General features: G+C 42.0%; 1 protein-coding gene across 10 annotated transcripts in view; it reads right to left on the bottom strand.

Moving 5' to 3' along the window:
* atp11c (ATPase phospholipid transporting 11C (ATP11C blood group)) overlaps positions 1-13,703 on the bottom strand; it is a 47,529-nt gene extending 33,826 nt beyond the window's left edge. For 8 of the 10 annotated variants that reach the window (XR_003981434.1, XM_030396224.1, XM_030396219.1 and 5 more), the window contains exon 1: positions 5,749-5,919. Coding sequence is in view for 9 of the 10 variants with exons in the window: in XM_030396224.1 (XP_030252084.1) it covers positions 5,749-5,778 (30 nt within the window). In the remaining variant the exon portion in view is untranslated. Of the gene's footprint in view, positions 1-5,748; positions 5,920-13,143 lie in introns of those variants that run through there. The other 2 variants (XM_030396221.1, XM_030396227.1) reach the window with 2 other exon arrangements.
* Positions 13,704-14,656: the final 953 nt, after the last annotated feature.

Raw genomic sequence — 14,656 nt, 5'->3', positions numbered from 1 at the left:
GCAAACACCTAATATAACATGAGACGCAATGTAGGACCGGAAAAAGCAATCATGTGTAAAGGGCTGCGCAGACAAAACATAAAATGCAAGCAAGGAACAATTTACAAACCAAATTAGCCTTGAGTCAAAGGACGTGCAGAGGGCTCTGGCTTGTAATTCAGGGTAACGGGTCAGACAGTCAACAGTATAAGTTGGCTGACTTCCATTAGTGCCAATCTTTCACCTGTGTCCATCACTATGGGATTGATTATGTACAAAGTCACAGGGCTATCGGATAAATAAAGACTTATTTTCTCATAGACTAACAGGGCTTTTCCATACACGTGTGCTGGCTCGCCCCGACTCAGCACGGCAGGGAATTGCATTTCCACAACACTAACTTATGACGCAATTGCCTGGTATAATATTCAACAAAGTACCTGTAAACCTACCTGCATGATACCTGCATTATCAAAGAATAGCTGCTAACAAAGGTCCCTCAAGCTCCACATGTGTTATACAATTCATTTTCTACTAATTCTTTAAAAGAAAAGCCCCCTGTTATTTAGTTATTCAAAAGCTTTTGCTATGAAGCAGCACATTCAGGAAGTGCTTGCTCTTGAAACAGATGAAAGCTAACATAATGAAAATATATAATAAAAGTAGATAACGTCGTCACAGGCTGGAAAGTGATCGAGGCCCCACCTAACCTCCCTTTGAGGGGTGGCAGGCATGCGTTGACCCGGCACCGGGGAGGGTCCATCCCAGACATGGCTCGCCTCAACTTGGCATATAGTTAAATTGGTAATAGAAAGGCGAATCAGCTCAGCATGGTTTGAGTTGATGCGGCTAAAAGTGCCACTCGACATGCCCCACTACATAAGCAAGCTCTGGGTCTCAGAAATGATTCCCAAAAAGTAATGTTGAAACCGGTGCACATAATTCATACTGAATAAAATGAGATTCTATATAAAATGAGGAAGTAGTCAATGCCCTGGGGTCCTGAAGATAAAAAAAAAAGAACTATTGAATTGCCACTGATTTAGTGGAGGATTCACTGTAAAATATAATGAGGGTCAGACCGTGGCGCCCACTTCATTTTTGAGCAGTTACGTGATCGCAATGCTCATTCTTAAAATAGTGAGCGAGAGGCCGCACAAGAAATGCTAATGTAAGGAAAAATGGGAGTGATTGCATTATCTGTGCCTCATTGTCAAAGGTCAAAAGAAGCCGTTCAATGCCAACGATGTTAGCAAGTAAAGCAAAAGTGGCCAAGAGTCAAGTGCCAGTATGTCAATACCCAACAGTAGGTTCATCCTTGATGAAAAAGCATCAGCTACAAAATGTGAATGGAGATCAATAAAGCAAACATCCAACGCTCAATTGAGCTGATTCTCATTGCTCAGTCAGAAATAATTGGTGCATTAGAGAATTGAGCGAGCCCAAAACTTTACATTAAATTATGCTCTAAATTGAATTATGCACACATTGTGAAATGGGCACAGGGTGGGACAAGGGGGGGGGAAAGGTGCGTCACTGAGAGCAGGGGGAATGTAAGACTGCATTCATCTACTGCCAAACTCCCAATGATGACTCTGGTCTGATGACACTGCGTCCTGTCACACCATCTCACTATTCAGCGACTGTCCCGCTTTGTCACAATCTGCATGCTGTTATCTGAACAGACACGCTGGGCAACTACAAGGCCGTGCACATTGTAATCCATCACAACAGTAACTTTCTGACAGCACAATCCTTCTGAAACTTTGTAAAACTAACTCTGTATCAGAGAGGTGTTCATTCAACCTGGTCATTTCTGGAGCTGCAGTCTGTGGTGCAGACTGCATTATGATTCTTTTACATAACGAGATGGAAAAACAACTAGTACAAGTTTATAATTATATGGTAATATTCACTGACTAATGCGTTTCGATTGTATTAAATTCATACAGCTGTTGGTAGTTTTCCATTCACTCATTGTTAACAGCCTGATGCTGTACATCACTTCAACCACAGTGCAATCCACCTTGTCAAATACAATCTTAGTTAACATGACTATGTTCAATATATGTCACGTTATATAAAATAGAGCTGCACAATTATTGGCTTATGTTCTTGAGTAATGCATTAAATGTTTATTGATTGTTCAATTGTTTGTTTTTACCCACAATATTGAAAAATGCCAAATAAAATTTTCAGAGCCCAAGGTGAAAACTTGTTTGTTTTGTTTGACCAAAAATCTGAAAACCCAACAAGTAAACTGATATAAAACAATGAATAGACAGACAGAAAAAGGCACTGTTCGTAAATTCACACACGAACAAAACAGCACTAATTTAGACATAGCCCTTCTTCATTGGCATAAACATGTTGACATTTATGGTCTGAGAGTCTAAAAGAGAGCATATAGTAGATAGTTCTGGCTCTCGGGCCTACTCTGGACTATAATGTGTATTCGAACGCTCACATCTTTATTTGCCGTTGAGGTTTGAGGTTTGAAGCATGGCTCCCACAGCTGACTCCAGATTGTGATGTGATGCATGATCATTTTTGCACGACAATTTTCACTGAAAAAAACTTCAAATGATTGTCATGATGTGACATCTGTTGAAGGGTCTGTACCAAGCAAACATGCTTTCTTACATCTGAAGAACAAGAATTGTAAGCCAGGGCATCTCTGCCGCACTACAGTACTCAATTAGAACGCTCTTTGGTCACAGTTTGTATTTATTAAAGATTGCAGCTTCTGCAACTGGGATATAGCACTTGACAGTATTCTGATTTCAGTAATTTTCTGATTGATTGTGCAGACCTGATGTCAAACAAGTTAATCTGACAAGCATCTCAACAGCAAATAAAGATGAAACTGTGATGCGTAGTCGAAAAAGGGCTTGTGACAGGAGGTGTGACAGCAGCACGGCAAGTATTGTCACCCCGACACAAATAGATATTGTGGTCAAACTGAATCGATGCTGTATTTTTTTCTTAGAAAAGTGCTGAAGCAAATTGAAAAACAGTCAGTTAAACAGTTAAGCCAAAAATAAATAAATAAATAAAATACAGTAGATTGAGCTTCGTTCAGATAAGCCTGCTCTTGCGGTTTTGTAACTTGGGTACACTGGGAGAAAAAAGCTCATTCAGTAAGGAATGCAGAGCTGTGCCATTAAGCTTCAAAAAAATCCACTTAGAAAATCTACTTAAACACATTTAATGATGTGTGAGGGGGCTGTGTGAATAAGAGAGAGCACTGGGGACCTATGCTTGTACTTCTTTATGTCCTGCACATGTACTAATAACACTGCACTACACTCAGAATGACAGATCCCTTGTTAAGTCCATGTTCCGGTTTGACCTTTGTATCCATTTCACGCAATTCTCTGGGTAAAAAAAAAGGAACCAGGCTACAAACTGTTTAATTTCTATATTACATGAGAAGCGTGGGCTGTGTGTGTGTGTGTGTGTGTGAGAGAGTGGCTCAGTCCGTTATCATATTCAACGACTCAACAACATCTACCACAGCTGCATCTTATCTCTCCTATCAGGTTTTATGAAGCTGCTCTCAGCTTAAGTGGATTCATCACAGGTCAACCTTATCTGCTTCTTCACACAGAACCTATTAGCAGTTTTTCCCTCTCACAACATAAAGTACAGGAGAAACTGTAGCAGTGAAAGTCCCGAAAGAAGATCTATGACAGAATAAATGTCGCCTTAAACGTCGGATGATATTCTGAGAGTAATGGAATGAATAAATGCCTAACCTCCGGTACACTGTTTAAAGAAATGTTGATGACAACAGTAAAAACGGCCTAACTGCAACATAAAGTTGCTATTATGACAGGCTGAATAGAGGTGAGTGATGAATGTTTGAACGCGCGGGGAGAGATGCATGCGTTGAGTCAATGCTGTTAGTCACTGCAGTACTCTATCTGGCACTCGCCTCTCTTTCATTCTCTCCATCTTTCTTGTCAGCCCACTTGCCTGTCCTCTTCCAGCATGCTCACTCTGTCTCACTAATTGTAACTCTCTCAGTTTTGATTACACATCCAAGTGCTCACTGCCGAGGCTGCGGAGAATAATCAGAGGCTACCGTTATCTTTTGAAGAAAATATAGCACAGAGACACATTAACGTCAAACCAAAACTAAACGTTTGGCACTACAATGACTGTAAGAAGTTCTCACCTCTTTGTTGCTTTTCCTGCGACACAAACGGATTCTTAATAAAGCCATTTCACATGTGCTAATTTGTCTAATTTCAGCATAAAAGATGCTTTGTTTTAATTAAGTGTAATGGATATGCAATACATATTTTAACAATAAATAGTAATACTTAAAATATGTTTAATCAGAGAAACCTCAATTCATATAATTTACCCAGCGTACTCCATACATTAACTCTGTACTGTGTCACTGGAAACAATGTTTAGTATTTCCCACGGCACCTTACACAGCACCTTTAGCATAGAATTAAACAGCTATTTTTCTAGGGTAAGACATACGCAAACGCAAGAGAATGACTACAATGGCGCTTAATATCAATGAATTTTAGGGGGCACCTACGACGATGTCTTTGCTGCAACTTGTCGTGCAACTCGGCTGGTAAAAGTTCACCAAAGCTGAACTGCACAGGAAGCCAAGATGCGCATTTGCTTCACCACCAGATGTGAATGTTTTATTTGTGCACGCATTGAACAAATAATCACCACTGTTGATTTTGTGAATGTGTTACCATGGCCTTACTCTTCACAGTCTTCCAGTAACTGTTGCAAGGTTGCCGTTGGTAACCATTTTGAGAAGTTGGCAACCATTTCTCGGCCTTTGGTTGCAATGAGTGGTAACCGCTTTTAACACAAAAAACAGAACAGCAAACAGGAAAATATGTACCCCAAAATAAATGTTTTGCATTAGTGATAGTTCAATATTCTTGTTACAGTTGCAACACCACAATATCTGTTTAAAAGACAATGACAAGGAAATTAAGCTGTTTGGAAATGGACCGAAAAGTAAAACAATATATATATATATAAATATGCAAAATGATTCAACTTAAACAGAACCATGAACCTGAATAAAAAAAAGTGAATTCTTGGGAGGCGAAGAAGATGGATGGGAAATTATACTGCAAAGCTTGTACAACATACACCTCGATAACTGGCACATCAAGTTCACTCGATCAAGGTAGCACATACCGCAGAACCACAGGGCTTTACAAACACTGGAGCTTAAACCAACATGAGCCGGCAGCTCAACTGCATACCGAGGTGGAGGCTGCAAATCATTCAAATTCTGTGACGTTTCAATATATTAGGCAACCAAACGGTGACTGCAGCCACTTTTAAAATATAGATAGATAGATATACTTTATTGATCTCAAGCTGGGAAATTACGGTTAAGTTAGTTAAAAAAAGTTAGTGTGGATCCCTGCTCTATTTATCTACATTGTCAAATATCTAAGAAATACAATTAACAGGTCAGAGCACACTCTCACCAGTACATCTATAATTAAATAGTTTCTGGGGTCGCCCGAGCAGCTCATCTGATAGACCACATACCACGTATCATGGCTGAGTCCTTACCGCAGCAGCCTGGGTTCAATTCCAGCATGGAACACCCTCTCTCTCCCCTGCCTTTCCTTTCTCTCTTCAGTTATCACCATCATAATAAAGCAGAAATGCCATAAAATATGTAGTTCTTTTGGGCTCGCTGCCTACAGGGATTATCTATACTTTGAGGCTACCAAATCAAGGAATCGAATCTATAACAGAAGTTACCTCCATCACGGATTCACCAACACTTGACATAGTCTACAGACCCCATATCAGAGGCCACAATCTCTGCTGTCCGCTGCCACAGTGATGAATAGCCCCACAGGGTAATAATAGTCCAACTTGAACTGAGGGCTGATCCTAAGGAGCTGTTGTGGATAGGCAAAGGCTCATTGTTCCACTAGCATCCCTGCAGCTGTTCAAGACACAGAGTGTACTGTACCACAGGCTGGTACTGGCCTACATTACACTGTGTCCCTCGACAATGGGGAGGAGGGGAAACTCATCTAGACCTCGCACTGGGAGCTGCTTCCTCAATCATTTGGTTGCCTCAAAAAGCCACAGACAGATATTGTAACATCCATCGTCTACTGACAACGATAAAATGCCAAAAAACATGAACATCTTATGACTAGATAACAGGTGGCCATGACATAAAAAGGCCTTCACTAAAGCTACAGCACAGTACAAGCTACGCAAATCACTTGCAGGAAGACCTGTAGACAGTCTATCTCAGCTATTGTTTCACATGGCAGAAGGTCATCAAAAAAAAAAAAGGGCAAACAAAAAAATAGACATCTCTACAGGAAATGCATCAAGTCACACCATGCTGACAAAGGTCTGTGGTCATTTGTGGTTTTGAGACATGCTGTTCCTCAAAACAGAAACAGACTACATAGAAGACAAGGACAAAGCCTAAACTTGGCACAACAACCCGGGGAGCAAGTTTTACATTCACTCGCCAAGTTATCTTTTAACATGGTTTACAGTCTGAAAGCATTCATTTACTGAGGCTTTCTTTCGGTTTTTAGATTACATGTTACTCCACCTTCTACTTAGGGTTAGGGCTGAACTTTGTTCTTATAACTACCATCCTCTCGACAATTTAGCTCAGCTAAGTCTCGGAGGGAATGACAAAACAGAATAGGGCTCTTACGGAGACAACCTCCACACTTTTAAGACCAGGACAACGGAGCACGTTTTCCTGCAGCAGCCTAGTCACACATTAATCTATAATTAAAGAGAATTTAAAGTAGTGTAGCCATAAATGGAGTATGGTTTTTCCAGCCAAGTGCACACACTCTCTGTACTCTGTTTCTGTATCCGTGTGTGCGACAAATCACCAGATTCAGCTACTTGGATGAAGGCGCTTGATCCAGCTGCTTTTTTCTATGTAGCCTATGACTTAACTTAACTGCACTACAACGGCTTTCATTCCCACCAGCATGTTTGGCAGAGAGCCATGCAATACCAACAAAAAGGCATTACGGACCTCCTAATGCTGACAGGCTTTAAAAATCTCCATCTCAGCTACAGCCCTACTGATGACATTATCTTTAATAATGTACCCTACCACAAAGGCTGTAATTGCTATTCAATTAATTATCCTTAGAGATTGTATAGGAGGGCAATGAGACTAATGACAAAAATCAATGTGGCTCTTTCCTTCCCCCCCGCTCAGAGGGCATGGTTGATTCGAGGTTGGATTTTCTCACCAAGCGTTTCCTCCCACTGAACTGTGACCACTTTTAAAAGACTCATTTTTCTCCCTGTGACTGAGAAATAGCGCCTGCCTCCCTTGGAGTTTTCCGTGGAGATAATAATTGTAGGCTGTTGCTTAACCTAGGTGTTCACGCGAGCAAATATGTCGGTGGGGGCATGTTCACACGTCTTCTGGCGCTCGCTAAATCCTCACATGGACCTCATTCCTCTTCTCTCCGAGACAGAGAGAGCGCTATCATTTCAGGTGACAATGAAAAACTGGGATGACGAAAAAACATCACAGATGCTGCCTTTCTACTTCTCTCGCCGTGCTCAGACAGAGAGTGAGACACAGACAAAAATAAATAAAAAATCATCCCCGCACACATCTCAGCATTCTCTCCACATCTCACTGCGAATGCTCTCTGGGTAATGCTAGAGCTGGAGCATGGCACAGAAAATCTCTCGATGAGCCTTTATACATATATGGATGATGAGGATGCATTTTGAGCGCCGCTAGCCTGGCGAGGATACGTGGGTCAGGCAAGGGAGGAGCGATGTGAGGAGAATTCAAAATAAATGAAGCAACCTGAATTATTTAGAGGTACAAACTGAGAATTCAACCTAGCTTTTAAAAGGAAAAGTGGAAAATTGCCACAAAAAGCCATCCACCGCCCCCTTGTATCCAACGCGACCCGCCCACTCCTATGTTAACCACTACAGGAAGCCTGAAAGAGTCCGTCCATTAGGGGGAGAAAGAGATGGAGAGGTGCAAAGAGGCTACAGGTCCACCCCCCTGCTTTCACTCCAGCTTCTTGGGTTTGAGTCACGCAGGGCTTTCCGTACTCCCCCACTCTATTTCATCAGCCCGCTATCCCACAGCCCGCTGTTTATTCCCTCACACTGCCTCCCTCCCTCCGCACACTAAATATATTTATTATCCTGCTGTGTGTTGCAGATGAGCTCCTTTGGCTGGGTTTCCATTACTGGGCAGAATGCAGGAGACCAGACGGAAAGAGAGAGGAAGCGAGGAAGAGAAAGAACTCAGAATAAGCAATTCTGTTCGCCAGCCAGTTCGCGGGGCAAGACTAATGGCGGCAACGCTGAGCACGGCTCTAATCAATACACATCTCTCCTAATCAAACAGAGCCGATAAATCAAATGGCCCTGCATGCCTTGTATGGACTGTGGCCTTCAGATGCACTCTTACCCTAATCCCAAAAGTGACGCCTCTCTCCGAGGACACCTGTGTCTCATCATTTAATAAAAAAGCCCCTCATATGTTCCCAACAGGTGCTCCTAGCGGCTCACAGACGTGAAAACATTGCTGACCTGAATGCAAAATAGCAAATACATTTGGAGAATTCTGAAGCACAGTAGATAATGCAGCAACATCAAAATACAGCAAGGGGGGGAAAAGCATAAGCTACATTTGGCGTAACTAAATGCTTATAATGCTTGAAATTAGACTCATTTTCCTAACACGTGCAGGTCAGATGGAAGTACTGTATTGTACTGCAGCAGGTTAGAAAAAATCCTCTTTTATAGCTGAGCAGAACATTAGCTTCCCCTGGGAAGACTGATGGCAGATAAAAAGACTTTAAAAAATATATTTAACCTTGTGTATTTAAGTTGGCAAAAGATGTTCACACAAAATCACCTTAATGTGCAGGTGTTCATAGTCGGTGTGCGTGTCTGTTCTGAGAGTCTGTGTATACATCTCAGACCTGCTGGTGCTCTAAGCTGACCCGAGAAACAGGTTTACAGAGCCCTGGGGCTTCCAAATGCATTTCATGTGCAATCATTCACACACAACAACACCTCCTGCCAGGTGAGGGTCTGCTGACTACTGCCCGGGTCACAGACAAGTAGAGACTGATCTGAGAATGGCAGGCCGAGGTCTATCGGCTTGCAGCAGGAAGAGTGAGGAGACAGGGAGAGGGAAGGCAGAAGGGTGAAGAGGGAAGCCCTACTGAGAAAGAGGGGGACCACAGTGGTGCTGCACCCTGAGCACACTTGCACTTCAAAGCTGCATCAGGCCACAAGAAAAACACTCACAACCTCAAAGGAGACGTTCTACATTACGGAAATGAATTGTGCAGATGCCATGACATCACTGGAGTGCTTATGAATCAAAATGAAAATCTGTAGGCAGGAATCTCCTCACAATGATTTGATTAGAGTACACTGTGACATATTTTAACATTCTACTGAGACTAAAGACACAACATTATTCAAGCATCTACAGCTTATGCCTAAAGAACCCCAGGAGGCTGCCATTAACACGCAAGCCTTCTTGAATGTGTCTGACGCTAAATAAAAATTTACCTCAACGTAACACAGTAAACATTAATTTACAACCATAAGACAGTCGAGTTAACATTACGTTTATACGTATGTGTAAGTTTTAAGACATATTACCATGTGCATATAATGAGAACTGGATACAGCTCGAGAAGTATTAATTCCTGTTAAAATCGCTCAGTTGCACATGAAGACAGAAAAGTTTAACACCCGTGTATAAAATTAGAAGAAGATCCGCATAGCTCTCACACTGTGGGCCCCATGGAGTGTGCACACTAGTAGTTGTACATAGCCTTTGTCCACAAGCCTTATGCACAGTCTGGCTGCACAAATTCTCATTCTGTCATAGGCGGAAAAAAAACGCTCTAGCTTGTTTTCATGTTTTTAATCTCTCCAATCTCAGTCGTCTTGTGCGGCATTTAAATGAGTTTGCAGTGGCGGTTCCTGCAAAATAGTGTCAAGGGAAACTTATTTTGCATATGGGGGAGGTGATCCCTGGCATCAAAGGGGCAAAAGTTAATGTTAACAACTGCTAGAATGTTTCTGCCCGTGCTGTTAGCAAACAGGTGTCTAGAGTAACTTGCCAGTTTCAGGGTGTAGTTTGCTAGCTCCGAGGTTGTTGTTGTTTCACGTAGCAATGGGCGAGGTTTGGAAAACAGTACACGCACAAAGTGGAGGGGGGGAATAGACGCCAAACGACATACTCCAACATTTGACATCCGGTAAATCAGACCAGAACTCTAGAGACTGAGCCGGATCTGATGCTCAAAAAACTTTATCCACCGTTTCACAACTGATTCTTCGACAATGTAAGTCTGTTCGGGCCAGTGTAGATCACATGATGTCAAATTGGTTCCACTGTCTGCCGTTCATCCTGAGGGCTACAGATTATGCTTGAAGTACTTATTATTTCTTTATGTGGCCAGCCGCTAACGATTATGTTTTTTATCATCAATGAATCTGACAATTATTTTCTCAATAAATCTTTATGTATGCAAAATTTTGGAAAATTAAGTCCACCGATTTCAGTTTACTGTTACATAAAAAGAAGCAAATCCTCACAATTAAGACGATAGAAGTAGAGAGTGTTTGGCAATTTTGCCTAAAAAGGAATTATTCGAGTAAATGACTGATTGTTCTATTAGTTCTATTTTTGCATAATCCAAACACAAAGCGTTTACTGTTTTCTGTCAGCATCACCATTTCCTGCCTTTGTGCACAGGGTATGAGCACCTGTCGAGCTTCCAACCTTGCACGGACTTAACTCCGCTCCTGAGCAGGAAGAGTGTTTGCTCCAGCATTATAACAGAGTCAAAATATAAATCAGGGACTTCACATGCATGATTTCACCCAAGCTAGTGAGTAGGAGGATGCCTACGAGTTACCATGGTGCAAAAAAAAAAAAGATAGTAAGGTGCTGCCTGGGTGATGGTGTTGTCATGTGTTGGTGCTGTTCTCCTTGCAGTCGAGGCAGCAGGGGCTCCCACAATGAATACTATCACATTTCCGCCAGGCTCCACCTCTCACAGATCATACTGCTGCCTTCAAGAGCTTGAGCGAACATCAAAGGCAGCTGTGTGATTTTGCATTCCTGTCAGAGCATTACAACCTCTGGAGCGTCCCCCCTCTGATGAAAAGCCCAGCCCCACTCGCTCCCACAGCCATCTTTAATGATTTTCCAAAGACACACTCCGGGTTTAGTGGCACAGTGCACCACAGTGGAAGAGTCAAGTGAGACCCCCCTCCTCCACTATCTTTTCTCGCTCTTCATGATGCACGTGTACCTCCTGTAGGCAAGTGGAGGGTGGTGTGAATCAGGAGGCAAGGAGCCAGAGCCTGAGATAACGGCACTGGGTGCATCAATGACAGTGTGGCTGGCTGCTCTGCACAAAATATTATTTACAGCTCACACTGAAGAGAAATTACAGGAGCAATCTTCTCCAGAAGCAGGAAAATCAGCTGACCTGGCAACACTTTGAGAGGGGCCAGGAGGAGGGTCAGGCACTATAATTATTATATTGCTTCCCCTTATTCACTGTCGGTATCTATACTGCTCACATAGCCTGTGGGGGATTCAACCCACTGGTGACAACAGGTTACTGGTGCATAAGAGGATGATAAAGAGGCAGTAAAGGCGGGTTAGCATTTATAAACCCGGCCTTGCGGACTGTTACTCCACTTTCAACTAGCCCACTCATGACTGATTAATGTATTAGAGGGGCAGTGAAACCAATGGATGGACTTTAAAAGGGTAAGCATTAAATTGACCAATCGTGAAATATGATGTCAAAGCAGTTCAGGTTGGCAGAATACCAACTTTTTAAAAATTGAACCAAATCCAGTAGCTGAATACAAAGAAACATTAGAGCAAGGGGGTATGGATGAGCTGAGCGAGAGGAAATAGTTTAACCGACTATTTTGACAATCAATAGTTGTTTAAGTCATTTTTCAAGCCAGAAATGTAAAAACACGTACCGTTTCGAGCTGATTAAATGTAAGAATTTGCTGATGATAGTAAATGAAGAGTCAAGTTTTGGACAGAAGATTTCACTTTGAGCTCTGGGAACTTGTGATGGGCATTTTACACAATTTTAGACGTTTCATACACTCGCTGATTGATTGATTAATTAATTAATTAATTAATTAATCACGGAAATGATAGTTGCAGCCCTATTAGAGCATAGAAGGGCGAGCGTAATCAGAAGCAACTATCATGCATCCACAGGAGGGCTGCGTAAGGACTATTATCATTCATGTATCTGTTAAAATAGAGTAGACAATATCCATCACAGGTCCTGGGAGTTTTCAGATGTCTTATTTTGTCCAAGAAATAGTCCAACATCTAAATTTATTCCTTTTAAAAGGAAATAAAGACACAAGAAAATGCAAATTCTCAAATCTTATGAACTATACCTAGTGATATATGTTGCATTTTGGCTTATCTGGCTGTATATTTTGTTGCTGATTGATTTTCTGTCAATGAATAAATCGGTGCTGAAGGTTACACAGGGAGAGACACATATATCTTGGTGCAGGTCTTTGTGCCTTTAAATAGTGTGAATATTTTTAGCATCAGGGACCCCCAGAGAACAGCAGCCCATCTCCCCCTGAGGCAGTTAGATGGTGTTTTCCACACATAGGTGAGAGACAGTTTTTCCCTCCATGTTTGATGAAACGCCTCTGGTAAGGAGGTGATGACTGTACATGGCGGAAAGAAAAAAAAGTGTCATTTAATGGCTCCGACTCTCGCTAACACCATCAACTCACATCTGTCGTGACTTCCTGGTTGGAGAGAACTTGCCTAGAACTAGCGGCTAGCAAAACTGGTCGGACTTCCAGCAGACATGAAGTGAGACCACAGCTGTGTGGTGTTGTCAGGCAGTTTGAAGTAACAGTTAGTTGTAAGCTAGGGGGGGGGGCACTTTCTCACGCGTTTTACAAGGGGAGAAGAAAAAATGGCAACAGGAAAATGTACTGAAAATGCCAGCTTGCGTTGTTTCAACGGCAGAATCACGGCGGTTAAAAAACGTTAGCAGGAGCAGCGGGGTGTCATAAGCTAACGATTCTGTGTGTGGTGTTGGTGCTGGTGCTGGTGGTGATGCCAGGCGTACATACCAAACGGTTGAGTCTTCTCCGTAGCATCTTCGTGTTTATCTTCTTGGATTTTTGGCAACACCGATGAACTCTTCTGATTCAACAGACGCCTCCGGGCTCTGCTTCAGCTTCTCCGGGGGGGATAACTTCACATGTATGTTAGTTTACCTGCTAGCTCCTTTAGCTATCTGTTCTCTACTCTAACGTTAGTTCTAGCTATATGAAATGCCGCAGCGACGCTACATCGTTTCCATTTTGTTTGATTTCGGTATCTTCGCACCATTCGCATTCTCACCCCCCTGAATATTTTCCGCGTTGCGGTGTACTAGTCGCGCTTCCCTCTGCTCAAGGCTGAGACAGTCCCTGACATTTCGCTCCGTGCCCTGTTGCTTGGACTCGTACAAATCATTTGTCGCTCTCGGTTCTGCCCCCACGTTGACTCGGAAACTGCCACTGACACACTGAAAGAACTTCCCTTCCCTTCTCCAGTCTCCTCTGCACGGGTCGCCTCACCTCCCTGTCAAACAATTTTTTTTTTTTTTTTTTTTTTTACTCCAGCAAACCCCGCAGCAACCCACAAACGTTCCCACGTTCACAAGCTCCACCCGGCGAAGGTGCGGCGACTTGCGCTCAAACTGAATTCTGGGTAATGTAGTCTGGAAGAGTTTTTTTTTCAGAATTGGAGGTTGTCCTGTTTTCCTGCATGTTCTGTTGGAGGAGATTAGCATGAGAGAGGTGACAGTGTGTGATTACACTCCAGGGATCACTGAGCAGTGAGTAGAAGCCTCGTATGAGTTTCTTGCTGTGGATTTCCCTCAGTGACAGCCAGTCTCTCATAATACAATGATGGATAATAAGCTTAAGGTGGATATTATACAAATATCTCAGCACCACTCTAATGCAGCTGTTGCTGGAAGAAAAAAAAATATAGGCCACAACAGCTAATCCTTTATGAATAACTTATGTAAAAATATATTAAATTGATATACAAACAGACTGTAGCCAGTGGAAATGTTACTAGAATTATTCCCCAACATGTACTTCCTACTAAATTAGCAGGTCTGTTTAGATGATGTTTGTACATAAGACTGTAAAATAGCCTTTATACATTGTCTTTGTTATGCATATGTCATATATATATATAGAGAGAGAGAGAGAGAGAGAGAGAGAAAGAGAGAGAGAGAAAGAGAGATAGAGATATATATATATATATATATATATATATATATATATATATATATAGATAGATATATTGATAATCTGACAATGATAATGATAACAGTAATTCCTAATAGTACAATTTCCACAATATTTCAACTTTATGACCTGCCAAGGGACAGCAGATGTAAATTAGCAAATGACAACCTTTATGTTTAATATTGTACATGGTCCCTCTACAGTGCAATAAATTAAATAAACCTTTTCAGAGCCCAATAATTCGACCCACCTTTATTTAAAAATGTTCTGTGCAATGCTCTTATGTCTCAATTATTACTTATTGCAATATTACTCAATATCTGCTGATATCTGCCTC

The sequence above is a fragment of the Sparus aurata genome, chromosome 18 (genome assembly GCF_900880675.1).
Source record: "Sparus aurata chromosome 18, fSpaAur1.1, whole genome shotgun sequence".
In the NCBI taxonomy this organism is placed as follows: domain Eukaryota; kingdom Metazoa; phylum Chordata; class Actinopteri; order Spariformes; family Sparidae; genus Sparus; species Sparus aurata.
This window is presented reverse-complemented; position numbering and strand designations above follow the sequence as displayed.